The 27,711-nt window shown below is 38.6% G+C and overlaps 5 protein-coding genes across 5 annotated transcripts in view; 4 read left to right on the forward strand and 1 right to left on the reverse strand.

Annotated features, from left to right (window-relative positions):
- Positions 1–1,217: 1,217 nt before the first annotated feature.
- On the forward strand, positions 1,218–9,452 carry LOC103472810 (angiopoietin-related protein 7-like). The gene is made up of 6 exons (XM_008422651.2): positions 1,218–2,486; positions 6,107–6,341; positions 7,174–7,308; positions 7,509–7,725; positions 7,877–8,072; positions 8,811–9,452. The coding sequence occupies exons 1-6, from the start codon at positions 1,881–1,883 to the stop codon at positions 8,952–8,954; spliced, it is 1,533 nt and encodes a 510-aa protein (XP_008420873.1). The 5' UTR covers positions 1,218–1,880; the 3' UTR covers positions 8,955–9,452.
- Positions 9,453–9,648: 196 nt separating this feature from the next.
- Positions 9,649–12,510, reverse strand: ndufb9 (NADH:ubiquinone oxidoreductase subunit B9). Its single transcript, XM_008422649.2, has 4 exons — positions 12,369–12,510; positions 11,408–11,600; positions 10,875–10,988; positions 9,649–10,034 (listed from the first exon to the last, which is right to left on the reverse strand). The coding sequence occupies exons 1-4, from the start codon at positions 12,455–12,457 to the stop codon at positions 9,903–9,905; spliced, it is 528 nt and encodes a 175-aa protein (XP_008420871.1). The 5' UTR covers positions 12,458–12,510; the 3' UTR covers positions 9,649–9,902.
- A 5-nt stretch (positions 12,511–12,515) lies between these two features.
- On the forward strand, positions 12,516–16,936 carry tatdn1 (TatD DNase domain containing 1). The gene is made up of 12 exons (XM_008422650.2): positions 12,516–12,803; positions 13,296–13,361; positions 13,788–13,837; positions 13,964–14,027; positions 14,174–14,317; positions 14,448–14,490; positions 14,912–14,997; positions 15,098–15,138; positions 15,410–15,486; positions 15,815–15,885; positions 16,177–16,303; positions 16,404–16,936. The coding sequence occupies exons 1-12, from the start codon at positions 12,731–12,733 to the stop codon at positions 16,504–16,506; spliced, it is 945 nt and encodes a 314-aa protein (XP_008420872.1). The 5' UTR covers positions 12,516–12,730; the 3' UTR covers positions 16,507–16,936.
- A 250-nt stretch (positions 16,937–17,186) lies between these two features.
- On the forward strand, positions 17,187–24,011 carry rnf139 (ring finger protein 139). Its single transcript, XM_008422648.2, has 6 exons — positions 17,187–17,736; positions 18,893–19,548; positions 19,755–19,902; positions 19,994–20,100; positions 20,965–21,216; positions 21,310–24,011. Exons 1-6 carry the CDS (start codon positions 17,574–17,576, stop codon positions 22,087–22,089), a joined length of 2,106 nt encoding a protein of 701 aa, XP_008420870.1. The 5' UTR covers positions 17,187–17,573; the 3' UTR covers positions 22,090–24,011.
- Positions 24,012–24,438: 427 nt separating this feature from the next.
- The window catches only part of tmem65 (transmembrane protein 65), a 30,254-nt gene continuing 26,981 nt past the window's right edge, over positions 24,439–27,711 (forward strand). Inside the window, exon 1 of the mRNA XM_008422647.2 lies at positions 24,439–25,084. Coding sequence (XP_008420869.1) covers positions 24,790–25,084 — 295 coding nt within the window. The 5' untranslated portion in view covers positions 24,439–24,789. The remainder of the gene's footprint in view (positions 25,085–27,711) is intronic.

A 27,711-nucleotide genomic window follows, 5' to 3' on the forward strand; every position in this document is an offset into this window, starting at 1 on the left:
GTACATTAAAAGTCCAATACTTTTTGTTTTGCACAACAAGACACTTTAGTTGACAGAAATATAAAGCTTAACTTCAATTCAGAAGTCATTAAAAGGTTGCAGGGTTGTTTTTCTTTCTCTAATGGAGCAAMACAAGCTTCTTCAGGAGGCAGGCAGTTAAATATAAACCCATTAGTGCAGCTTTGACCTTGAGCCCCCACTTAGTTCAGTTCATATAYGGGGCACCWTGTTCAGGGAGGGAATACAGACATCAATTTGCGTCAGCTTTCATTATTTGCTTTTTAATAATTGTAGTCATGTTCAATTAAGTTCAAAAATATGTTTTAAATCTCAAAATTACAGAAAATAAWAGCGTAAAATAGGATTTGTTGTGCAAGTTTGATAACCTAACAAATAAATGTTTCAGTTATAAAAAAAGGACATCGGAAAAGTTGAGACAATAATTAAACATATTACAGTGAACGTTGTGTATGTTCAAATGGAAATAAAATTATGAATTTCRACACAGAATTGTGGGACTATTACATTTAGAAGGACCTCCAGGTCTACTTAACAGCATGRACACTCAATCACACAATTGATAAATAAATAAGATAGCATCCTTCACAGTCATTGGCAGCCCGTCCTGCTCTTGGTTTTTCGAGGTTCCAAGCTGCTTGAAATTCTAGCTATTTTAAACTTTTCACATTTTGCTTTTGAGGTGGAGTTTTTCCAGTAGATATTTCTTGKCTTAAGAACAGCTACACATGACTGCCTTACYTAAAWGGCATGTTCTCTTGTCTTTCCCATTGTGAAGAACATCTGTGCACATCATTAAGTTGTTGTTGTCATTTATAAATTAAGTTCCTACAAAGCATCCAGTTAAATCCCATTACATTAAAACAGTAATGGGAAACTGAATACTCAAAGTTAGCAAATATGCAAGCCTATGTGRAGGACAACACTAAAATAAAAACAAAACATAATAACATTTAGCAATAAAATTATTTTATGAGAATACAAACTACATGTGTAGAATTTCTTTGGTTCTTTATCTCCTGTAATGTATTTAGTCTAATTTGTAGTCAGGTTACTCTGATCCTCCTTGTAATTTATTACCTTTAAGGGAAACGGCTTCCAATCTTCTTATCAGATTATCAGGATAAGATGTCATACCCGGTGCTGAACACACCCACACACACCCACACATGCACACACACGGTCTTACGGTGTAGCTGTATAGGTGCTGTTCWACTGAGTTGAATTCAGGACTGAGACATGGCCACAGGTAGGACCGTCCTTTTCAAAGCTAATTTCCCCTTTTCAGATTTTTTCCTTTGAAATTAAATATTTATAGTGATGCATCTGACAGAGAACTGCATTAATTAGATCTGTCTTTGGGAAGTTACCTTTTAATCACAGGGTTGACTARCCTAWAAACTGCATTTTAATTGCATTAAACCTAAACGTGACCATAATTTGCAACAWTGACAATATAGAGCATAAAATAAGGCCTGAAACTTCTTGATTCCACAAACACATTGGCAAAGTCATGTCTGAGGCAGCAAACAGAGAGCAATGGATTGTTTTTTGTTGTTTTTACAGACTTCTTACAGTCAGGACATTGCTGAGCATAGACAGTAGAATCTTTTTCTTCATCTGTTTTTRAAAATAATTTTCAGCCACAGTCCGTCCAAAAAGATTTAGTAAATATCATGAGAATTTTATCAGCTCCAGGTAAAGATTACCAGCTTCTGAATGTGGAACCACACCAGACGTCATTCTGCTGCTACAATGTTGTCTGCTGATGTTTATCCTGGAACTGATTACACTGGTGAATTGGATTTACAATGGATTAAAGTCAACAGCAGCCAGAGAGGGCAACTCGCTAAGTTTTCAATATGAAGTTCGAACCAGTGCTGTGGACATTTTTACTCTCTGGCTGGTGTTTCCGTTATGCCTGTACTGATTTTGTGGACTTAAATGAACACTCTAAAGTTGAACTGAAGGATGCACAAGAGTCCAARGAAAATATTTTGGACAAGAACACCCGGAAACCAAGAGATGTACCTGACATGCAGATKGAGTCGAACTGGAACGTACCKGACATAAACCAGGGCACCTATGAGGATGCTGACTGGCACCCTTCTGCCTCGATCCTAGAAGCRTTTTCTGACCTGAATCCTGATGCCCMAGCAGTCATACAGATCGACAGTGCAGGTGGTGTGGACAGTGGCACCAACCAAACTTTGAACCAGACACAYTGTGGAGAGTACAGCAGCCAGCTGATGCCTAATGGACAGTGTCGCCTGATGGCRACTCTGCCTCGTGTGGGAACGCCAGAAAAACGTTGCCCGGACATGTTTCGCTGCACAGATGAGATTTCATTCTGGCTTCAAGAGAACCAAAACAGAAAGCAGCAGCTTGAGGAGYTGAGGGAGACAATGTCTGAGCTGCAGGAGGAGGTGAGGAACCACCGGCATCGAGTCAAGGCCCTGGAGATGCAGGTAAACTTAACGAAACTCRCAATTTTTGTGTACTCATAGCTGATTCCAAGTAGAAGAGATTCCAAAAACAAAATAAAGGTTTTGGGTACCAAACATGACGCCAACCTTCTAGATGTATCACAGCCAGTAGCTTTGTTGACAGAATGAAACTAGACCAAGGGAGGCTACTGTCAGTCTTGAGAAAGGATGCAATATGATGACCAAACCAGTCTCACCACTAGTTTAGATCGTTTTTAAAACAGAATTTATACAAGCTAGGGAAATCTTTTGAAACTATTTTTATACTCTTTCATATTCTCATATACATTTACAATGTTTTGCCTCTTTGTCAGGTTCTGGAAGACAACCTAAACCTCTAGATGAAAATAAATTTGGCTGAGGATGTTCAGAAAATTATCCGTGAAAAACTGTGCACTGGATCAACCAAAAAAATAACAATTTGCTCCAATATTGACACCATCCAGTTCATCCAAAGGAACAGCTGCTCACATTGATCAAATATCTCCAAAAAGACTTCTCTACAGAARTTGCAGTCAACGTTCCACAAAAGGCCCTTACTATTAATTATTCTTTTGGTTTTCTTAGCTTCCTTTGTCTTGTAACAATATTGTCGGCTCCATTGCTGGATAACTTTAAAGTTTATCCATAGACGGAGGGATCCATGGCTACTTCCATAAACAGTGGGCTGCTGTATGGTGCCTTCGTGCTTTGGGCTGGTAAATGTTTTACATAGAGTCCTGATTGTGGCTGCGTCATTCAGTGGAATGAACAAACACACAATAAAAAAAATCCCAAAAATTGGACATGAGCATCAAGACCTGCCATGTAATCATCWAAAGCACATACAATGTCMATATTCAGAGCAGCCAGCAGGGGGCGCCAACTCTCTATACTGCACATGAAGAAAAGTGTGAAAAATCTGTTCAAGTTTCAACCAAAAGTTTATTTTTACTTCAGATCTTCTGCTTATGCACACATTCTCCCTCCTAATCCCCTCCAATGCTTCCCTGGGCATCTGCCCACGTGTCTAATATAATAAAACTCCACAGTGTGACCCTGTAAGCACACCCATCCTTTTTCCATACACATTTTTTTGCAGGGACATGGGACTGGTCCAGATCTCCAGTGGTTATTTTTGAGTACATCTTAGACAGGTTGTTATGCCAACACAGGGTATCACGGAGACATGTAGGAAATACAATGATGTACAAACACACTTTGGATTCATGCAAATTTTGAGAGGCCAAATTAACTTAACAGTCATATTTTTGAATGACTGTTATTCAAAGATATGAATGACAGYCATATTATTCATACAAAACCCTTCAGAGGGTTTTGTACCATCTAGGGTTTTGTACCCAGATGGTACAAAACCCTTACTAAGGAGCTTCTTACTGCAAGGCAACATTCCTGACAACCACACATAGTCCATGGCAAATTCAGATTCCTTTTTTAAAAAATGTTAAAGTTGTATTTTGTATGATTAYTTCAGCCTGGAAAAACCTCAGTTTAAGCAAATGCATCAAAGCTTCAAGTTAATGACAAATTTATGCCTCAGTTGAGGTTATGTTAGTATTCAACCACACCTACACATATGTATAAATATCATATAAATTTATGATTAATATTATTCTATATGAATCTTTTAGCTGTAAAGCAGTATGTATCTCTCTAAAGTGATGATTTTTCTGCCTCAAGTCTTGCTGTGTACGTCCTAATAGTTATACAGTATTTAGATTTTCTGGCAAAGATTTAGCAAATATTCTAGCAAAATGTTTTTGGGGGGAAAACAATCCAAACAACCTTTTCTATGGAATGTCTTCTGCAGGTGTGACAATTTCAAATATTTCTTTCTGCTGAAATGTTACGGCAAGAGGTAAGGAGATAACAGAGATAGCTAATGTGAGGTTAGATGATTCAAGAGGAGGATAATCTACAGTAAACACGACTTAAATGAACACTCTAAAGTTGAACTGAAGTATGCACAAGAGTCCAAGGAAAATATTTTCCTTGGACTTCCTTGGATGTAACAACAAGATGTTCTTACATCTTGTTGTCTCTGAACAGGAATTTCAACTCCTATTTATCCAAACATCCAATATATGGGTGAACATAGGGAAAGGAAGGTAAATTAGGAAGTACGGATTAGTAGAAACAAATTCATATTTGTTACTTTTGTCAAAATATGTAAAAATATGCACAACACAGCATCTTTCTTTTGCTGTCTTTGCTTATCTAGTCCTTTTGTTTATCTTCCTGTCTAACTTCATCTCCCTGTCTTCACACCCTTTAAGTCCTCCTTAACCCTGAATGCTAACAGGATTATCTGGAGACCTTTTGGTCAGGGCACTTATATCCTTAAGAGTCTGCCTGACACTTAGAGGATCCTTTCCGGCTGTACTGTCCATACGCTCCTAATTGTCTGCGTCAAGTTTCCAAGTCTGGAGAATGCAAGTAAAGTTTTGTGATTCATCCATCCATCCATCAATTTTCTTACACCCTTGTCCCTCAGTGGGGTCGGGAGGGGTGCTGGTGCCCATCTCCAGCTAACGTGCCGGGCGAGAGGTGGGGTCACCCTGGACAGGTCGCCAGTCTGTCGCAGGGCAACACAGAGACACACAGGACACACAACCATGCACACACACACTCACACCTACGGAGAATTTAGAGAGGCCAATTAACCTGACGGTCATGTTTTTGTACTGTGGGAGGAAACCGGAGTACCCGGAGAAAACCCACGCATGCACAGGGAGAACATGCAAACTCCATGCAGAAAGACCCCAGGCCGGGAATCGAACCCAGAACCTTCTTGCTGCAAGGAAACAGCTCTACCAACTGTGCCACTGTGCAGCCCTGTTTTGTGATTCAACAACTTTTAATTTCATTTTACTATGTCAGATCCCGATAAAATAATACATGAGAAATTTGTCGCAATAACTGAGAGATAGAGCCATTTACTGAATAAAATTCAATATTCAGAATATTTGCATACAAATAAAAATAGTGTTTTCTTTTCTATTTTAATTTAGAGATCATTTAAAGTCAATTCAGTGACACTGCATAAAAAGGTTTTGAACTAAAGGGACAAAAATGAAAAAATAAGGACGTACACATTTTAATGCACTATCAATATGGTACATCTTATACATTAAACCTTTAATAACACTGTAAATTCAAAACTGTTCTCTTGTTGTTTGAAGGACAGCATTCTATACCAATGGTGTTCAACAAAAGTTTTAAAAAGAAAAAAATTCAAAGAAACAAGAAAGAAAAAAAGAATACACAGAGAATCTAAGACTTTGAGTAAAAAGAGCCATTTTTATCAGCCACCTCTGGCTTCATGGCTGTTATGGCAATAAGCATCTTTCCATTGACTCCAGAGTAGGGTAAAATACTTTTAATGGCAATTGTTTAATAAAATTTATATAAAATTTGATATTTCTTTAATGACACTCATTTGTCTTAATGTTTGTTGATCTTTTGTGATCTCATTCCCAAACTTTTGGGCTGAATGAAAATGTTTGAAAATCTAAATTTTGGCTTATCCATGTGTATAAACAGCGTTGCAGTGTTGTAACCTGAGTCTATATATGACCCACGCAGCGTTTTTCTGCCCACAGGGTGAAGACAGCGTCAGACTGAACTCAACCGTGGGCCATCGCTTGCATTTCTTGGAGCTGCGCCACGCAGAGGCCGACACGCTGCTCCAAGTGCATGCAGCGCTGCTGTATGAGCTGCAGGCGCAGCTTCGCAACCTGTCAGCCACCGTGCAGCACATGAGCCGCAGCAGCAGCTGCACAATCAATGTGATCAAGGCCACGCCGCCTCTCAGCATGAGAAACACACTGGCACAAGGTACACATGCATTGTGGTGAGTTGGGAGCTGCATGCAACTTTATTGTTTCACAAAAAAATTTTTATATAACATACAGACCTACCTGTTACAATTTTCCCAAAAGTAGACTTAACCCTTGCTTTACTGTGTAAGAAAAACTTAGCTATTGAACAAACTCCAAGTTTAATATTTTGTTGGACCCTTTTCTTTTTTTCCATGATTTTAATTCTGAATGCTGCAAATATTCAGTTTTTGGAAATTATCCAATGCAAGCTCAAGGTATTTCAAGGTTTTAATTTTATGATTTGGACTTGAAACTTTCAATCAATTGCAGTTGTATTTATGCACTGGAATATACAAACTTTACTAGACCAGGAAGTGTCTTGTTACTCAGAGTAAGTTTCAGATCAGAAGTTATTAGAAAAAAGTGGATGTAAGTTTTTATAATACATTTGTAACCCTTAAAGTCACTCAGAAAAAGTGAAAAAATCATTCTCTTTATCTACTTTAGCAAATATATTCCTCCACCTTAACTTTTCACATTTCATCACATTACAACCAGAAAACGTATTTCAGCTTCTTTAAGCAATTTTCTCAATTCTGTTCTTCTACAAAGACTTGTAGAGTTGTGGAGTGTCTGAGTGTAGAAGAACTTAAAAATTGAAAATTCGTTGTGTTCCAATTCACATATAAACTCTACTTTAAGTTGGTCACATAAAACTTCAGTAAAACAGTCAGAATTTTGTGCTCTTTAAATGACAAGATGTGAAAAGTTTGAAGCTTTTGCAAGGCATTGTGTGCTGCTCAGTTTTTTTTTTAGACAGTGTGTTTCTTGGTCTCTGTCTCCCTCAGGTGGACAGTATCTGTCCTTCTGTCCATCAGACTGTACATCTCTGTATCACAATGGTGTACGTCGTTCAGGAGTTTACACCATTGTCATGTCACCGGGCACCACTTTTCCTGTTTACTGTGACATGGAGACAGATGGTAAGAAACCCATAAACTATAAGGGAACTTATAAAGACAAAACTGTGCATTTTTTCATCTAACAATCTAATGTTGTTGTTTTTTCTTTAAGATGGAAAATGTTGATAAAAATAAACAGCCCTCCTGTTTGCACACAGCTCTGCACTGAATCTCTAAAGTGTGGTGTGTGTAGTTCTCATGTATTTACATGTGTGTACCAGGTGGAGGCTGGACTGTATTTCAGCGCAGGCGTGACGGCTCAGTCAGTTTCAACCGTGGCTGGGCCGAATACCGAGATGGTTTCGGTGAAGCACAAGGAGAACACTGGCTGGGCAACCATCATGTTCACCTGCTGACCAACCAGGGTCACTACAGCCTCCGCATTGACATGCAGGACTGGAGCCACGCCCACAGGCACGCCCTGTATCAGTCTTTCAGGTGCAGACAGAGACTGTAAACAAAAAAAATAAATAAAGCCTTAAAGTTGCAGGACTGGTGATGCGTTGAGGCATTTTGCTCAGTGTCATCCATTAGAGGATAAATAGCATTAAATGGGTTAAAATGTTGGCTACTTGTCCTCTTTCTACAGGATAGACGATGAAGAAAACCAGTATCGCCTTCATGTTTCTGGTTTCAGTGGAACAGTGGAGGATTCCTTCGGCTGGTATCACGACCAACACGGCTTCAGCACACCAGACACGGGGAACATCTGTGCCGAGATCAGTCACGCCGGCTGGTGGTTCCACCAATGTTTCTACACCAACCTCAATGGAGTTTACTACAAGGTATCTACCAGACCAACACTTAACTCTGCTATAAGACAGATGATGCCATAGCTCTGAAAGATGTTACAGAAAATATTAAAAGCACCAGACTGTTTAAAGGTATCAGTCAGGTGAAGAAAACAAAATAAAACAAAAAAACACTTCACAAGAATGGATGTACCATGAGACACTCGTGAGAGTTTTCAACTTTAGGAGAGGATATGGAGGACAGTGACRCTACAAAAACTGGGTATTTCTCTAAAATTGATGTAAATTTGGTATGACCTGATTTACCTGTAATTTTTCGCTTATAAAGTTATCTTTAATGCAAAATCATACTGCACATGAAAACTAAACAGTCGGAGAACTAAATCCATCAGAAAATTTGARGATGAAAGGTCTCCATTGGAAATCTTTTACAAGGTGGAGTGGACCAATATCGCCAAGTCTAGATGTAGTATGCTGACAGATTCCTGGCAAAAACCTGAATGCTTAAATTTCATCAAAAGGTGTTTCARCAAAACATTAGTTTAAAAATGTTCACATTCATGCAGCCATCATATTCATATTGTARCTTAACTTTACACATTTACCCTGACATGTTTTTTAGATGAGTTTCACAAGATAAATTGTATGTATTCCATCAGAGGTGGGAAAATGKTGAGACATAACGGTTTTCTCAAAAAAGTTATTTTTTTTTTTACTATTCAGGGTATATAAATAATCATGAATGTGAATAAAAYGTATTGTCTCCTTTAGGGTGGCCGGTACTCTTTGAGGGCTCACAACTTGCTGGGGCCAGATGGCATCGTCTGGTTTTCCTGGAAGGATTCAGACTTCTACTCTCTGAAGGGGGTCACCATGATGATTCGGCCGCGAAGTTTCAGTCGTCTGTCGCCATAGTGACAGGGCATTTTCATTGCTGGTTTTTAAGAAAACTGCCAAATGTACTGACACTGCCAATATATTGTTACTGCTAAAAAAGTAATCCCTTAGCATGCTTGATTTTCACTTAATTTCTTTAAATTTACAGTTCTAAATTAAWTAAGTATATAATCTTAAGATTTACCAAGAGGTTTGATTTTGTAGAGACGGGTTTTCTGAATGACCCATGTTGGTTTTATGGAGAGATGCTTACCTGTTTAATTTCCATGCCAATAACCAGAATTATTTAATTACAGTGGCTTTCAGTGCTTAAACAATTGCCAAGATTTAGATTATGAATTTATACGTTTTGTTACCCAACTTCTGGCTGCAGCTTAATGAACAGATCAGACACATAACAGTTATGTATTTGTAATGTACATTAAGTTTTTTTTTTATTATTGAGGTAGGGTGTAAAGTTTAAGCTTAGCAGATACATTTTGGCTTCTGTTGAATAAATTCAAGAATTTCTGTGCATGATGCTTGAAATACACAACTGCCATACACCAACCTGATCATACTGAATAACTTAAGTTTAAACAGTTCAATTAAAATATTTAAATTTCTTTTTTTCCAATTTATCAACTTGTCTCATTTTCCTTAAGCACCAAACGCTGAACTTACTGTAGCCAACTCAACGGCATGCCTTTAGTTGTATAATCAGACAAATACATAAAACAGATCATACATTTCTTTATTAATTACAGGTATTAATTGGAACATCTACAGAACTTTTCAGAGTCATCAACTGTGAATTCAGACAGGTTGTTAACTTAGCGGTGCAGCCTGTAAAGGTGAAYTCCTTCAGGCATGACTCTTCAGACAGATTGTACCAGGAGGTCAGTCAGTCTTGGTGTTGTCACTGTGTGTTTGGGCAGGTTTTCCCTCAGATAGCCAGACTGACTAATCTCAGGAGAGGTGAGGTGCTTATGTGGGACGCTCCCGTGGGCGGGTGACGAACTGCCACCACAGAGGGGGGAGGTCACCCTCTTTGCGGGCAGGAGGCAGAACCTCGGACTTGGGGCCACCAGCTGAAGTTTCGGTTTCCAGCTGAGCAACCTGGAGGCAGAYGAAGGCAAAARCTGACTCATACTTTTATCGGGCATCGGTTTTGTTTCTCCCATATTATTTTCCATGTCATGTGAGACAATTAAATATGTTTACCTTTACTCTTTAGAATGTTTCTAAAATTAATGTTTCATTTAGTTTTAATGTTTAATCTGGTAAACTAGATTAAAGCAAAAATATTCTCAAAACAAATGTATCCTACAAAGTAAAATAAGCATGTTCCTGAGACATTTATTCAATTTTAAATACAAGTTTTTTGCTAGCTGTTGAAATATTTCGAAGAAACAGACCTTAATATAATTGATTAGTTTCCATACTTTTCTACATTAAACTGTAAAAGTATCTTAATACATTACAGCTGCTTACCTGAAACCTAACCAATGTACTCATTCTATTAAATTAATTGATGCACAGGCATAATGTGTGTAAAGCGATAYAGCAATGTAAAAAAGTGGCATTTTTACATCAACCTTATAAATGAGATGCACGTCTACTTTTTATGAAAGTCTAGGGTTTTGTTACTTCATTTTTAGCATTAAACTTTGATGTCATCTTGTGGATGCATTAATGCCTAATTAGTTCAATGTGCTAAAGTCATGTAGACAGGAAGAAAAAAATGCATTTGAAAAAACACTTTACATCAAAATAAAAGACACCCATGAAATGTACATTAAAAGAGTCCCATTTTAAGGGAAAACACACAATTTTCAGACTCAAATACACATCATAAATAGATTAGGACTGCACTGGTTTTTATTAAACTTTTTATGTCAAGATATACTTCCTAAAAATGACTAATATAAGTGAAAAAGGAATGTAAGCCCTGCTTACCTCTCTGTCCCAGCTCTGCGTTCTGAGCTTCTTCCACTGCTCCCTYTTGGAGAAGTAGTCAGGGTACATGGCCTTCTCTGAGGGGTGCCAGTGGTCCAGCACCCATTCTGGGACCTACAAACACAAACTTCATCTTAAATCATTCAYCAATACATCAAATTTGGACTGCCTACCCTGTAAAGGTATATTTTACCTGCAATAATAGTATTTAAAATAAACCAAGACACTTCTACGAACCATCTACAATTCAGCTGCATAATCACGGCATGTCAATAGTTAGCTACAGAAACACAGGGTAAACCTATAAAAAGATGGTCTCCATTKGTTGGAAGCAGGGTTCTGTGGACTTATTGCAAAGACTTATTGCAAAGAATCAGTATCATACTGAAGAGTCGGGTAAATAAAAAAACGTTCTAAACGTTTCTACCATGTCCAAAAAAAAAAACAAAAAAAAGAGAGAGACAAAAAAAAGAAAACTCAAGCGACAACGAAACAGCATTATTCACACTACTCCTGGTTTGGTCCCATCTGACCTTGTAGCACTCATATCTTTCATAGGAGGTTCCTCCAGGAGAGTCAGGGAAGATGTAAGGCTGGGGATGCTGGTTGGTCCAGAACTCCTCCTCGCCTGCCTTTAGCATCATAGTGGCCTTCACCATGTCTTTCTCATTCTTGTTCTCGTCAAAGCGAGCCCGCAGAATGCAGGCATAGAAGCGGTATTTGTCTCTGTGAYAGAAAAACATCATGCAAAGCTTAAATGTTTACACTTTACACAAATAATATCGAGTATGACTTGCAAACATAAAGGACCTGGATGACAGTTACAACAAGAAAGTAAAGATACAGTTTGGCTGGCCTATAAAAACTTCAAAGTAAAACTATAWTATCATGACTTAGTATAAATATAAAACAAATCTGATATGTCTTGTGATAACCAACTACTGCGTTTGTGCTTTTTAAATGAAATTATAACACTGATTTGCCAAGTACCAACCAAATACAAACAAAAAAACATGCATCTAATCATTTCACCTCATACCTGAAAATAAAGACGTTTTACAGAAAAAAATAGATGCAAAGTTGAAAATTATTGAAAATAGATGCAAAATTGAAACCTATATAAACCTACGGCGGGGTTAGAACAACGTTTAATCATTCAGAGCTTGAGATCTGGCTTCTGCATAAATAATAACAGTAGACGCTAATGGATGCTAGCGAACATAAAGTGAGTTCCTTAAAAGTCCTTTAAAATAGAGCTTAAAACAACCCAGCGAYGAAGCTGCAAATACTGGGTGATATTCCTGTATATGTGGCAGCAATTAAAACAACACAATGTCTTGGATGACATGTCAATGAATGACCTGGGGCGCTAACAGCAATAGCTAATCTAGCTTCACTGTTAGCTTAGCAAGAAGCAAGAACAACTGCCCTCACCAAAACACTTGAACCACATCATTTTGTTAACCAGATAAATGAAAAAAACGCTGCTCTTACCTAAATACACACCATGATTCGAGGTGCCTTAAAGACTTCTTGTAAAGTCTCATCACTTTCTGCTGGTGAGTAAGATAAGCAGACGCCATTTTCGCCGTCCGCTGTCACCTTCCCACAGAGCAGCGCGTTGGATTCTGGGATTTTGCGGCCTTTCGACGTCATTACCGTAAATGCCAAAACATTGCGCACACATATGTCTTATATACGTAATCATCCTTTAATCTAAGGTGTTGGAAGAGTGTATCCGTATGTGTGCATTTTAAATTAGTCTGTGTCATTTGAATAAGATACTAGAACTTGCTAGCCAGGTGCTTCAGAAATGTAGTTTATTTCTGCGTTCGTTATTACGGTAAAGCGACATTATGGGAATGGTGAGGGCTGCGTGTGTAGCTCTTTACAGAACTATTACAACCATGGCACAGTGTAAATTCATTGGTGAGACATTTATGTTTTTGGTAAATAAAAAAAAACGTAGATAAAAGTGATCGACTCATTGTGCTTCCTTGAGTCRATCTTAAACCAACACTAAACCAGCCAGGTTTAGTGTTGGTTTAACGCAGTTTACCTCTTTTGCTGTACGTAGAGCTGAAGCTTCTGTGATTGAGTTTAATAATACGAACACTAAATTTTAAACATTCAGTGCCTACACTAAGTTAATCCAACCAACTATTTATGTTACTCTTGATAAAGCGATGATGCTTTAAATTAAGCAATCGTTGCATATGACAGTGCATCAGAGAAAATCCATCTACTGYCCTTTTGCATTTCTAGTGTCCACACAACTTTGAGTTCACKCAAAATTCCCTTGATTTTTAGATTACCACACCGCAAAAACACGTTGATGAGCCGAATATATCTCACGAGAATGAACCTTATCACAACTCTGAATGTTAAATAATGACTAATTTCCACCCTTTTCATGTCTAGATATTGGTGTGAACCTGACTGATCCCATGTTCAGAGGACTCTACAGGGGGAAGCAAAAACATGACGGTGAGCCATTCTCCACTGTCTTAGTTAGATACACATGCAGACCATCGATGAGTAGGAAAATAAGTTGGACCACCTCACAGCATCTCAACTCAGACTTTGACTAGGTCACTCCAAAACTATAATTCTACTRTCAAGTTGTTTTTGGCTAATTTATGTAAGTCCTTTAGTCTATTTCATGTTGTTTGACAGGTTTTGTTTATGTGTTCTTCATCAAGACTACTTACAGTGTGGCATCTATGTTTACAGGGAACCCAATGCTCATTAACATCAACRCTTTTTATTCAAGTTTTTGTGTGTTTACAGTAAGTCATGTTGACATCATGACATTCACCACCGCTGTCACATATGTTTTCCTGGTTTGGTGCAGCCCTAATTTAACATGTGARGTGTCTAGATCAGCTTAAACTTTGCCAATTTTTCTGACAGATGACTTTGATCATATCATCGGCAGAGCTCTTGGAATTGGTGTTGAAAAGGTATGTTACATATTGACAAGTCTCATGGAGGAGGAAATGAGTGCAATTGGCGCTACATAATAGCAGACATTTTTGGTCTCATGCATTATGTCCTTTTGGGCTTGTGAACCTGTTCCTGTGTTTCAGTTTATGATCACAGGGGGGAACCTTGAAGACAGCAAGGAAGCTGTCAAACTGGCTGAGACSCGAGGTAACAGCAAAAGAGCAGAACRTTTTTGGTATAATGTTAGAAAACAGARCCYTGTTCATACATACAGAAAAATCCATCACATCTGTCCATAGCCCTCATTCCTCCAGAATAGAACCAGACCAATTTTAGCTCCCCTTTTATTGCAGGTGAATTTTACTGCACAGTTGGTTGCCATCCCACTCGCTGCAGTGAGTTTGAGCAGAATGGAGAATCACAGTATTTCTCTGGGCTGAAGGAGCTGGCAACAGCTCACAGAGGAAAAGTGGTGGCCATTGGAGARTGTGGGCTWGGTSAGTCTAAATGATAACTCATCTAACATGTTTCTTCCCCTGAGACGTTTTCTGTTATTCCAATTGTTTTGCTGTTACTTTCAGATCCAGGGAAGTGGTGATTTATTTTATTTATTTTTTCTCGTTTCAGATTTTGACAGATTGGAATTTTGCCCAAAAGAGACTCAACTTAAGTAGGTTTTTTTATGTTATCATTGCAAGATACATTGGTATTAATTTAACAATTTTAGTGTCTGGACAAAACACTCACTTGTCATCTAGTTTCATATCTATAACTGGGACTTAATTCAGCCACATCTGTTATAGTAACTTGAGAAAAATATACAGATTCTTCAGAATTAGTTGCATTTTATTCTGAAGAAATATTCTGCYCAATATTTACAAAAGAAAAGTGTGCATCTTTTAAACTTCAGATTCTACCTAGGTTGTTTGTCATTTGCTTGATGTAAACATATAACCAGCAAGTCAGCGCTAGTTGCAAATAGATATTTAAATACATGAATATTTAGTCCAGTTTCCATAAATAAATCAATCATACGGGTTCTTTGTGCACTGTCATTTGTTGCATTCATTTACTTAAGGTTCTGTTTCCAGATACTTTGAGAAGCAGTTTGACTTGGCAGAAGAGACCAAGTTGCCRATGTTCCTCCACTGCAGAAACTCCCATCAGGAATTCATTGGTAGTTTTATGGAGTAGTTAAGCGCTTCATGCCAAGTATTGATTTTAATGCTGTCAATAACTCTCTCTATTTTTTATATATTGATTTTTTGTTTTGTTAGATATCATGAAGAGAAATCGAGACAGATGTGTKGGAGGAGTGGTGAGAAAAGTTTTGATTGCTGTTTAATATAATCCACTTTTCGGTGTAATTTTTTAAATTTTGTATTTGGAAGCARTCATCATTAATACACTTTTTGTTTTGAATTTTATTGTGCTGTGGAATCACACTTTTATGTCAAAGCCTTCAAAAGAAATGTGTAAAAGGCACATTTTTTGTGAAAAGTTTCTTTCCAAAACATTTCTGTAAAACTAGAAAATCTGACGGGTACATAAGCTATGTAGAATCAGATGTTTCAAATGTTCTCCTTCAGGTCCACTCATTTGATGGGACAGCAGAGGATGCTGCAGCAATCATTGACMTGGATCTTTATATTGGAATAAATGGATGGTGAGAAGATTTTCTAACAGGATGCTTGGTGTGACTGCAAAAGTTAAAAACTTGACTTTGTGAATTAAACTCTAAGATTTAATTTAGRTGGATCCTTATATTTAAACAGATAATATAATATTTAATATAAGTAAAGAGAGCAARTTAAGTTGTTTTAAATTATTGGGCATTTTAACCAGTTTCCAAATTTGTAAAAATAGATATTTTTTCTGTAAATAATATATGTAAAAAATCTGGTATGTTGGCTTAGTCTTGTAGGAGCATAGTACAAACAAGGCTGCTGCTTATCAGGTTCAGTTCTTTAATTAACAATATTACATTTTCTCAGCTCTTTGAAAACAGAGGCTAATATGGAAGCCATGAAGGCTATTCCCACTGAGCGACTCATGATTGAAACTGGTGAGTAAACAGTTGTATATATATAGTTGTTTTCGTCTTGTCAGAAGATGACTGAATCCTGGATATCTTATATGTTGCCATCATGTCCAACATGACCACCCTGCTGAGTTTCCAAAATTTGAAAGATGTGTTGTGTACAGAAGTACAAGTTACTTTGCTTTTTCATTTTCATAAAATACATAAATGAAATATTTTCACACAGAGAAAATGCACACTAKGACTGGAATCTTGGATATTAAACCTGCATATTAGTAGTATTGCATCTGGATTGTAACTTTGTTTTCCTTTCAGATGCTCCATGGTGTGGTGTGAAGAACACTCACGCTGGCTCCAAATATGTTAAAACAACATTTCCCACAAAGAAGAAATGGGAAGCAGGCCACTGCCTGAAAGACCGAAATGAGCCCTGTCATATCATGTGAGTATCTCTATGGATGAGTAACAAAAGTTACCTTGTTTGTAAAATTCATTGAATGAGCTCTATACTTATCAAGTCTTTAAATGTTTGTTTTTTTCAGACAAGTTTTAGAGGTGATGGCAGCTGCAAGAGAAGAGGATCCAGTGGAGTTAGCCAACACAATATACAGCAACACCATTAAAGTGTTTTTCAGCTCTAGCTGATGATAAATACACATAGAGATGTGCATAAATGCATGCATATTTTGTGCCTGAATAAATGTATGGGTTAAACATTGCCATTCTCCAAAGTGAAATCTTTTGCTATGTCTTAGTATTCCTGTGGCACCAACTAAAAACTGGTTCCTTTCTGCATATTGCTGTACAGCAGATAGGGGCAACATTTATTTATTTCTATGCTCTTTTTGTTTTCAACAGTGCATCTGTTTTATCATACCATTCTCAAATAATAACAAAAACGTTTGCCTTAACAGAGGGGAATTTCATGTTTAGTATAGCAGCATTCTTAATCAAACTTTAAATTCTGCTGCCTGGTCTACCACATACAGTTTGTTGGTGGACCTTTTACAAAGCTTTCTATAGGCGCCCGTGTCTTGCTGTTCAAATTAAGTCCAAATAAAATTTTTCAATCTTATTTCAAGTGTTAGCTTTAAATGTGACTTCAAATGTGAGCATACATACCATATCTAAAAATATATATATATATATAGCAACTACATTTCTTTGAAAAAAATAATTTATCAGAAATGTTGGCTGTTCGTCTTCAAGAACATCTAAAATGTGTACGCTTTTTAAACTTATTTTGTATAATGTGATAATTTTAAACTGTGGGTGACGGAATAGTTTGGGGAAATATGTTACGTCAGCTGCCACACCCACAGACGCTGATATTACGTAGCGTTATGCCTGAATAAGCCAGCAACTTCAGTGTTCCTTCTCATAGTAAGACTGAAGGAAATTGCGGTTTCTTTGACAACTTCGCAGTTGATTCTGGGACTACGCAGCGCAGGACCTGATGGAACACCCTGACATCTAAACGGCTGACATCTGAAAGTAAACAGGAGCTTAACGTTTAACAGAAACAGAAGAAGCAACAGGAGGTTGAGCTGGGCTAACATGGCGAGCCGCAGCAGGTTGCGAGCTCCCGAATAAATGTAAAGCGAAACGAGACCGGAAAGGAGAGGGGCGCCTGTCTGAGGGACTTTTACACAGCTTAATATTACATGGATTCTCGGAGTTGACCAGGACTGAAACGCCACCTCCGAAGCCGTATGGCGTCCACTCAAGCCCGGTTAGGCCAGCAGGCCTTAGCGTTGCTAGATGTGGCTCTAAGAGTTCCATGTATTTTTACTATCGACGTCATTTTTAACTCTTACTACGACCAGGGATCGGGATGGGCTGGGGCAACAGGAAAAGTGTTGGTCAGAGTTATGGGTAAGTATTTTTTTTAGAGGGTAGAGATCAAGAGCCTCCAGTAAATGTCAACAAGCAACAGCTAGCGCTGACAGCTAAGCTAGCTAACTGAAGCTGCGCTATCTTGTCTACCACCTGTCAGACCGATTAGAGCCGACTTAACTGCCAGCAGGAGCACGCATTCAGATCAGATCTGTTTGATTAACTGCTTAACTAGATTGTATACTTTATTATTYATTCGGCTCTGTCGTTAACWGCTCTCTGACTTTCTCGGTTACTGCTAACGCAAAGAGTATAGCCACAGGTGCAGTGTCAATATTTGTCTCGCCCTTCTTAGTAGCTGTTGTGGGTATTCTGGCAGCTTGACATTGTGCCTGTCCAAAACCTCTGCCTTCACAAATGAAGCTGGAACTTTCTTAAAATGTGGTTTATGGATTGTTAGGTTACACAGTTAAGGCTACCGCCAGTACAACATTTGGTGCGTTGTTTTGAATGACACATTTTTAGTGTGGCTTTTGATATGTATTTTTTTTTTATAGCTAAATCTTTTCTATGGATTTAACGGGCAGATTACATAATGTTACCGCGTAAGAGACCTTTGAACGGTTCAGGGCTATGGTACAAACTTCTTGGTGATGGTTAAGAGTGAAGTTTAATCTCAAAACAACATTTTTAATTTACAATTGGCATAAAGTGGCCAAAGCATTTTTTGGTGCGTTTTAATTTGGTTGTAAGGGGTGAAAAACACGTTAGAAAAGATCACACCTTTTTTAGGTCACATTACCACAAACCTCATTGTATTTTAATGAGCTTTTATTGTAACAGAAGAATAGAAAGTAGTGCTTAATGGTGGTCTGGGAGGTTAATGATGGACATTCCACCTTTTAGAAGTACGATTTGGGGGTACCAGCTAGGCACTTTGAGAGAGACAAATGTACCTCCTTTTCCTTTGTAAAATTTCTCAAGCTCAGACTGACGGAGAGGATAATGCCTAAGAACAATAATCATGTTTATTATTTAACTTTATTTACCTTTATTTACCTGGACATAAATCTACAATAGCAACAGAGAGCAGACAATCTGCAATCTTCTATTTTTCCTGAAAAATTTATAGTTTGTGCAATAAACATTTTCATCGTCATTGCTTACGGTGTGTGTGGTATGCTGTTTGTCTCAGGTGTCCTCATCTCCACTGTGGTGCTGCTGCTCTCCCAGAAAGCCTTGTTCAAGTTCTACACTCTCTTCCTTGCTGTCCTCCTTGGCTTGGCAGCAGTCCTCATAAACTACTACGCCACCTCGCACATAGACTTCTACAGTGCATACTGCAAAGCAGCATTGGGTTTCAGACTGCTGCCCAGAAATGGGACGACGCTCTGGCTCGGCATGGCCGCTGTCCAGCTGATGTTTGGCATTGGATACGTGTTCCTGCTCAATCTCCAGTCGGTGTTTGCGGCTCTGGTTGTTTTGGACATCATGATCCCTCTGTGGGGGATGATGATAGAGCTTCCCGCGGATGTCAGGCACATGACAGCGGTTGTCTCGGGCCTGGCGCTCGCTCTAAACACAGCTGTATGCCTAGCCATGAGGCTGAAGTGGTTCTACTACTCGTGTCGGTACGTCTACTTGCTGGTGCGGCACATGTACAGGATTTACGGACTTCAGCTGCTGCTGGAAGACACTTGGAAAAGAATCCGGTTTCCCGATGTTCTGCGAATGTTCTGGCTGAGCCGCGTCACCGCCCAGGCACTCATACTGGTCTATGTTGTGCGAGCGGTGAGGAAGGAGAGTGGGGATGCAGCAGGTGGAGCTACAGAGGGGAGCTCTGATCCACAAGTAAGTAGCAGTTTGTTTCTTGATAATTTGCCACATGCCATCCTTAGTACTTGAAATATTTTAGTAAAAAACAAAAATAATAATAGTTTCCTAAGCAGTGCAGGTGTTTTAAATTCTTAATTCTCAATTTTTTTTATTTCAAAATCTGCAGTGCAGGTTTTGGTGAATTGTCTCATTACCATTTTTTTTTTTGTGGATGTTTTTAGGGTTACCTGTTCAGCTGGGACGTCTTCTGGGATCTGACGAGCAACCTGATCATCTCTGGATGCGATTCCACTCTGACTGTGTTGGGCATGAGCGCTGTCATTTCCTCCATGGCACACTACCTCGGCCTTAGCATCCTAGCTTTCATAGGTATTAGCTTTGTTTGTGTTGTAGAAGCACGTGTGAAAAACTTTGTAAAATGGTTCTTGGATTTGAACTTTATCTTCTTTGAAATGTCCAGGTTCGACTGAGGAAGAGGATAAGCGCTTAGGCTTCGTGGCTCCTGTTCTATTCTTTATTCTGGCTCTACAGACTGGCCTCAGCAGCCTGGATCCAGAGGAACGTTTGGTATGTCACACAGGATTCAAGAGTCGTGTATTTTTGCTAAAACTGGATATTTATTCTAAGTTTTGCTTTCAATTTTATCTGTTAGGTTTCTTCTTATATTTTTATAGCCCTTTTTGGGATGTGTGGATGAAGATTTCTGTCTCCTAACATTCCTATGAGTAATCACAGATCAAAAGTTCAATCTCAAGATGAAATTAAAGGGTTTACATTGCAAACACACTCATATACATCAGTTTAATTAAAATATGGGACAAAGGGTGCGGGGTGGAGTAGATGTAAAAGGACAAACAGTCTTTTAGAGAAGCTCTTCTTTTTGAACTCAACAACTCGGTGGTTGACTTAACCTTTGCTGGATGTCCGCCCCCTTTCCTTTCTAAACCATTTGAGTAAATGCCAATTATTTCAACAACTCGACAGCTCCACTCGAACATCTCCATGTCTCATGCATTTTAATATCTTATCAATTGCCGTCTTACTTGCAGTGCTTTGTAAAAGTTTTCATACCTGTAGAACGTTTTCACATTTTATCAGGATTAAAAAAACATGTATTCCACCCATAATTATGTTTTCAGCTGGTCCTATTGAGCAGCAAAACCAGTCCAAGAAAACAGAAGGAAGTTTTTCTCTCACCCGGGTGTCTGAAGGTTTAAAAACTTAAAGCATTGATGTTATTGAATGAAGGTCACAACACTTAAAACTGCAGACATTACAAGTGGCCTTCAAACTTTTCTTTTCCACCGTAAGAGAAAAACTTTTAGGCTGTGTTGAAATGGGAGAAAGAGTCATGAGGAAGATAGTGGCACTTGAGTTTTTGTCTGAAACGATGTGTTGGTGACAAAACGTCTGCGTCACTTTTCCACCAAGGTCCGCTTGAGCCGAAACATGTGCCTTCTACTGACGGCCATCCTGCACTTTATTCACGGCATGACCGACCCCGTCCTGATGTCCCTCAGCGCATCCCACGTCTCTTCCGTTCGCCGCCACTTCCCCGTTCTTCTGGTGTCCGTGGCCCTCTTCATACTCCCCATAGTGCTCAGCTTCGCCCTCTGGCATCACTACGCTCTCAACACCTGGCTCTTCGCGGTCACAGCCTTCTGTGTTGAGCTCTGTCTCAAGGTGAGTGCCAAAAGGTTTAATCTTTTAGCATTAGTTATGTTGCTGTTTTAAAACGGTTTAATTAATTCACGTTCTTATCTCTGTTTGCCTCAGGTTGTGGTGTCATTAAYGGTCTACGGTCTTTTCATGGTTGACGGATTCTCCAACGTCCTTTGGGAGAAGCTGGATGACTATGTTTACTACGTGCGTTCCACCGGCAACATCATCGAGTTCCTGTTTGGTGTCATCATGTTTGGAAACGGCGCCTACACCATGATGTTTGAGTCGGGCAGCAAGATCCGTGCCTGCATGATGTGTCTGCACGCCTACTTTAACATCTACCTTCAGGCCAAGAACGGTTGGAAGACCTTCATCAACCGACGCACCGCCGTGAAGAAGATCAATTCCCTGCCGGAGGTCCGAGGCGACCAGCTTAGGGACATTGAGGACGTGTGTGCCATCTGTTACCAGGAGTTTGCCAGCTCGGCGCGCCTCACGCCATGTCACCATCACTTCCACACGCTGTGCCTGAGGAAGTGGCTTTACATCCAGGACACATGCCCCATGTGCCACCAGAGAGTTTACGTCGAGGACGATGGCCGAGATAGAGCTGCTTTCTCTAACAACAACGGGGGCTACGCAGCGCCGCAGGACGCCGTTGCAGCAGGCCCGCCGGATCAAGGAGAAGACCCGCACGGACAGCCGGTAGCCGAGCTCCTGCCAAACGGAGCGGCAGCCGGGGCTCACGCCGCTGGAGGACCAGCGGAGCTCGACGATTTGGTGGAGGACAACGACAGCATAGAGTACGACGAAGACGAGTGGGGGACTCAGAATGGCAGCACACCGATAGAAGAAGAGTATATCAATGACGACACAGACTCTACAGAAGACTGACGAGAATCTATAGAAAATAATATACATATATCTTTATTATATTTAAGTTAAAAAGAACACTTAAATTGTTCTCGGAAAATTGTCAGGGATCTCAGTCTCTCTGTTTCTCCTTAGTTTCTTTTGAGTTTTACTCTATAAGGGCTTGTGGAAAGAGTAAAAGCTGCTCTCAGTCTCTGTGTGTGTGTGTATGTGTCGAGTGGATGTGTGGGCAAGATGTAGACCAAAAACTCATGTTGCTCTTTTATTTTATTTTTTTAATTTCCATTGAAAAGTCATCAGAAATTCATAAAAAAAATTCAAGTTCTCATTGCCTATACAAAAATCAGTTTTTATTAAGGTTCGTCTTTGAAGAGCTACAGGGAAGCGGTGTTATCAGGATGCCTCTGAGTTATGTGCCGACATTTAATGTGCTTAGACAGTGACTTAAAATAGTCATGTTCCCTTGTAATTTATAAAAAAAATGCTGGATAATTTAAACACTGCGACTTTTTTTATTTTTCAATTCTCCGATCTGTTTAGTTTTGGATTCATTCTCCTTTTTTCCATTCTCTCATTTGTCACCTTAGTCCTTTGACAAACCTGCTGTTTTAGTTTTTCTAAAATAATCAGTTTTCAATCATAAGTAATTGATTTGATGAGTTTCTTGTGGTTAGTTTGTGTGAAAGCTGCAGAAACTCATCTCAAACCAGCTCTGATCTCCCATCATTCAACAATTTGTAGATTTTGATTGGCTCAGGTTTGTTGTGAACTCAGTATTTTTGTCCTTTAAGCGAAATCCTTGTGAAATAGGCCAGTGTGAAGGCACTCGCTGGTGGAAAAACCGAGGTTCGTCTGATTAAAGATTAACTTGCTACTGTAGTCCCTGATATACCTCTTATTGCTTACTACTGGTCTCTTCTGTGACCTCACTTAATGTGTACGTTGTCGTACATATGATGAAACCTGTGCACATGTTCTCTGTAATATTAAAGGTTTCAGGTGATTTGTTTCTATTAATATTTACATTTTTCTGCACAAGTTATACAATTAGGTTAAATGCYTGTTTCGGGTGCAGAACGACTTACTTATAGTAAGCCTACTGRTTCTATGGAAAAGAAAATCGGTTGCAATTTAAAAAACATGATGGTAAAATTGCCAACTGTTCTGTACACATTACTTGAAAGGGAAAAAGTATTTTTAAAATATCAGGTGAAATATTTTTCTGCTGGATGGATGTCATTTTCCAGATGGTTATATCAGTCATTAAACATGCAGTCTTTTTTCTTAATAGCATTACTTTTCAATGTGTCCCTCGTGCAATATGGCTGAAGGGGGTGAGCTTCTCGTCTCGAGTTCTACTGCAGGAGTAGAACTCGAGTGTGAAGGCACTCGCTGAAATGGCTCAACTGGTAGTTGAGCCATTTCATTTTATTGAAAACTACCACGGTTTTCAAATTTTTGCAAATAAATTATCATATACACTATGATATACATTGCAATTTTGAGCAACACTTCTTACTGTTCAAAAATGCTAATGCCTGGTACATGACTAAGGCAAATTGACTGAAATGTCTATTTCTTTTGCCTTGAAACTAGAATATAGTCAACCTCAGTACCTAGAAATCTTAACATTGAATTTCTTGATTTAAAAAATATTTTCAAACATAAATCTGAGTATTGTAACGATTTAATAATTTTGAATTCTGTGAGGGTTTATCTGCAAGCTCATGATCATAACATACATACTGGTAGTTGAGGATGACCTCCAAGGAACCTGATCAAATGTTAGGGAATATGATTGGAAAGCTGTGCTTTTTAATATGCTCGAGCTGTGAAGGATTTTGATTTAGTTTAATCTTAAAGCTTTTTGAAAGGTAAAAGCTGTTAATTTTGCCTTTTGTTTTAAAAAGACTTATGTAAATAAAATTGTCTTTGATATTGCATTTTGAGCACTGTCTTTATTGCAAAATTTTACTGTGGTTTTCCCAATTTGTTTTTTAACATTCCATTATGAAATACTAACCCACTGTAAAATGTAATGTATAAAGATGTTGATTCAATTAGCCACTATAGGGTGCTGTTCCACCATAGTGCTAACGTTTCAGTATTACCTTAATGGACTTGATTTGAACGTTCAAAACATTAACTCTTTGCAGATTGTTACATTTTGGACGCAATTCTTAAGTCACAGAAACAAATAATTAGTTCTTCGATTTTCATAAAATGAATAAAATAGCTATACATTCAATGATCTGGCTATGTAAAAATACAATATAAGTAGGATAAAATCCTTCGAAATAATGTTTAAATTTATTATGAAAATTATGACCGGAAACACTAAGCTTTACTTCTAAACTCTGAATCAACAGCTTCCGGTTTTCCTCTTGACTTGACTCTCCTGTAGTTCCAGTTCGGTTGCGTCTTGAACTTCATGTGTTAAACTCCCGACCACCCATTTTTTAGGAGATCATGAGGTTTGGGCGACGGACAGCGCGAAAACAGACTATGTCCGTTTTCTTAACGTGTTGCTCGGGATTTACAGATTTTAAAAGTCGTCAATTCATTCTTTAGTTGACGTCGAATGAGGCTAGTAGGACCGACCAACACGCAACTTTGAGCCCCAGCGCCAGTCGTTGGTGGAGCGGAGAGTCGTCTTCGTACCTCGCCGTTCGAAGAACCCTCATATAAATTAGGTTTTACATGTTATAATCTGACTTGGTTATGTATACCGGGACAATGCTTAAGGTATGCCTGCGGAAAGCTCTCTGGCCGACTGTACAGAAGTTACCGTCGGGACTGAGGCAGTCTCCAGCAGCAGCGGTTGTGGCGCTGAGACTCCCGGGGACAACGCGACACTCGCCGTGCTGCTGGATGGGAACACATGGGAGAAACGAGCCCAGGGAGACACTCAACTCTCCCAAAAGGGCCAAAGAGTTTATTTATCGCCTACACCCGAATGAGAGGACGTGTTTACTGCAGGAGCTTCAGATTTTCGAGTCCAAAGCAATCGCTCAAGGTAAGAAATGAACATCTCGGGTTAAAGGTGCCATGACAAACTGAGATTTGATGGGAGGCCACAGGTTATTCGCAGGCAGTGCGCCAGTATTTATACCGCTCCCACAAGAGTGAAGTCAAATGCTTTAATTTATGCATTGTTACACAGCAGGGTGCAAACTTTACCCATTGTTAGTAAACTCTACAAGTCGGCAGGAAATTTTATTTTACCAGTGTTTTTTGTTTGTGCTAAAGTTTAAATGAAATTCTATACATTATAGAGGCTGCAATACATCAGAAAATCAAGCCCTCAGCTTGCAATGAGTTGACATGGTGATGTAAACGTGATAACATCAGGCGGTTTCTGTTGAACTTGCACTAATTTTAGTGGTACCCTTAAAGCAGAAGGGTTTGTTTCACACATAAATAGTAACCAGTATGTCAACAAACTGCAAAGTTGGTACTGGAGGCCAAAAAGCTAAACTTAATTTTGCAATAACACCAGCAGAAGAAGCATTCATAAGTGTATTGATATGAAAAAGTAAATTGCATGTTGCAAATTGTAATTTTTCTCCAACCCTGCTCCTCAAGGCGCATTTCCCTGCATGTTTAACTTGGAGGGCATTGTGCCTTCAGGACCAGGGTTGATGTTGAATTATAGGCATATATCAGGCCTGGAGACATGGACCCAGAGTGTGCCACTCCTGTTATTCCAGTCTGTCAGAAAGGTTGTTCATCCGGTACAGAAGTCCCCCCCCCAAAAAAAGAAAAATCATAAATAGTTATTTCTCTTGGTGTTCAGATTAAACTGAAAATAATCATCATGACATGACAATGGACTAAATACATAAACAATAAAACAAAAACGCATCTCTGTTTAAGAAAAGTAAAAACAATAAATATCAATATCATACAGTTTAGTCCAAAATTATTCATACAGCAGGCAGATTTAGGGAGAAAGTAGCCATTTAATTTTAACAAGTTTTTTGTCAAAATGAAACTAATGTGTACGTTTTGGAGTGGCCGACATAAGACTAATAGAAAACCTCTGAGAGGAGCTTAAGATTAGGGTGATGGCAAGGACACCTTACAATCTCAAAGACGTTGTCAAAATACCCCAGCAGTTATCAGAGGGGTTAGATTGCTGCAGTGCCAATACATTTTCTTTTATTGACTATTATGAAACCTATAAGCAATTACATTTTTAAAAAATATGTTAAATTTCTTTTGTCAAAATTGATACCTGTGTTTATATGGTTTCATCATTAGATATGCACAGATATGAAAATTTGGCCTGATATTGAATGTCTAATAACCTTTCAACACTGTAAAAAATGATAGTGGTGACCTTGCTTTTCTACGCCAGCTAAACACAACCCAGTCCTGGTCTACATCACTATCACTACACAAATACCACATGAGCAACCCCCGAAACTCCAAGATAAAAATAAACACTGCTATTAATATCAGCCAATAACGGTGTTCTATAGGTTTTACTTATATGACTGATACCATTGTGTTAAAAAATGACACTGGTGTTAATGCTGATAATTATTGCATCCGTATTTATTATCCTCTGAGAGTAAACTTGAGTTTATTTGTGTACCACAATTCAGCAACAAGGCAGTTCTAAGTCCTTTATTCCATAAAGACAAACCTGATCCCTTTTCCTAACAGAAACAAATGTATTTAAAAAAAATAAATAAATAGAATTCTGTCAGAATAATGAATATTTCTGAAGTTACTGTATATACAAATGTAAATATCAGTGTATTTCACTATGTAGACCTGAACATTTGATTGGTTAACCTGCAGAATGAGGCCTCTACTGACAAATCATATTTACTACCCAAGTCTGACCCTCACCTGCTGATTGATTATGGCCTATTTAATTATATCTCGCAAATAGTCATTTATGAGACTAATTTAATTATACGAATTTAATAAATTATTTACTTGTTTCCATTAAAAATTTTTTTTGACACATATATAAGTTCACATTTATTGATTTTTTTGTTTTATTTTTATTGTGGCCCTTTGGAGTTTTATGCAAGAACATGTTTGTGAGGGGTGAAAGCTACAATCTTATGCTCTCTTGTCCAAGCACTACAAGTCATTATGGCCCATTTATGATGCGTTGCTCACCATTACAAAATCTTTGTGAGCTTTACTGCGCTTCTTGGCCATTCTTCTCTATCCAGGATTTGTGCCAAGCTTTTCTCAGCTCCTTTCTTTTCTGGCTCACAAATTGCTCTACATGGAACAAGCGAAGGATGCTGATGCTCATACCCTCCTGCTTTGGAACAAGAATATGTTGTTTTCACTACAGTAATCTGTTTACTCAGTCATAAGACCAGCTCTATTTCAAGACTGTGGAAGTTGGTAGAAACACTGACTGTTTTGTGAAGTCATTGCTGGTTTCATTTGATCTTAAGGCAATTTGTCTCAAGACCAGAGTGACTCATCATAATGTCCAAAACACTAAAACCATCTTCTGAGTCAGTAGTAGAAAACTTCAGGAAAATCTGCATGTTCTTTGCTTGGGGAAAAAAAGTCATGATTTTTCTCTATGCGTTGGTCTATGCCGTATAGATTTCAGATTTGCTCTGTGTTGCTGAGACTAATAAGTTTTACACTTGACACTTGCCA

Source organism: Poecilia reticulata, linkage group LG11 (assembly GCF_000633615.1).
Source record: "Poecilia reticulata strain Guanapo linkage group LG11, Guppy_female_1.0+MT, whole genome shotgun sequence".
NCBI classification, from domain to species: domain Eukaryota; kingdom Metazoa; phylum Chordata; class Actinopteri; order Cyprinodontiformes; family Poeciliidae; genus Poecilia; species Poecilia reticulata.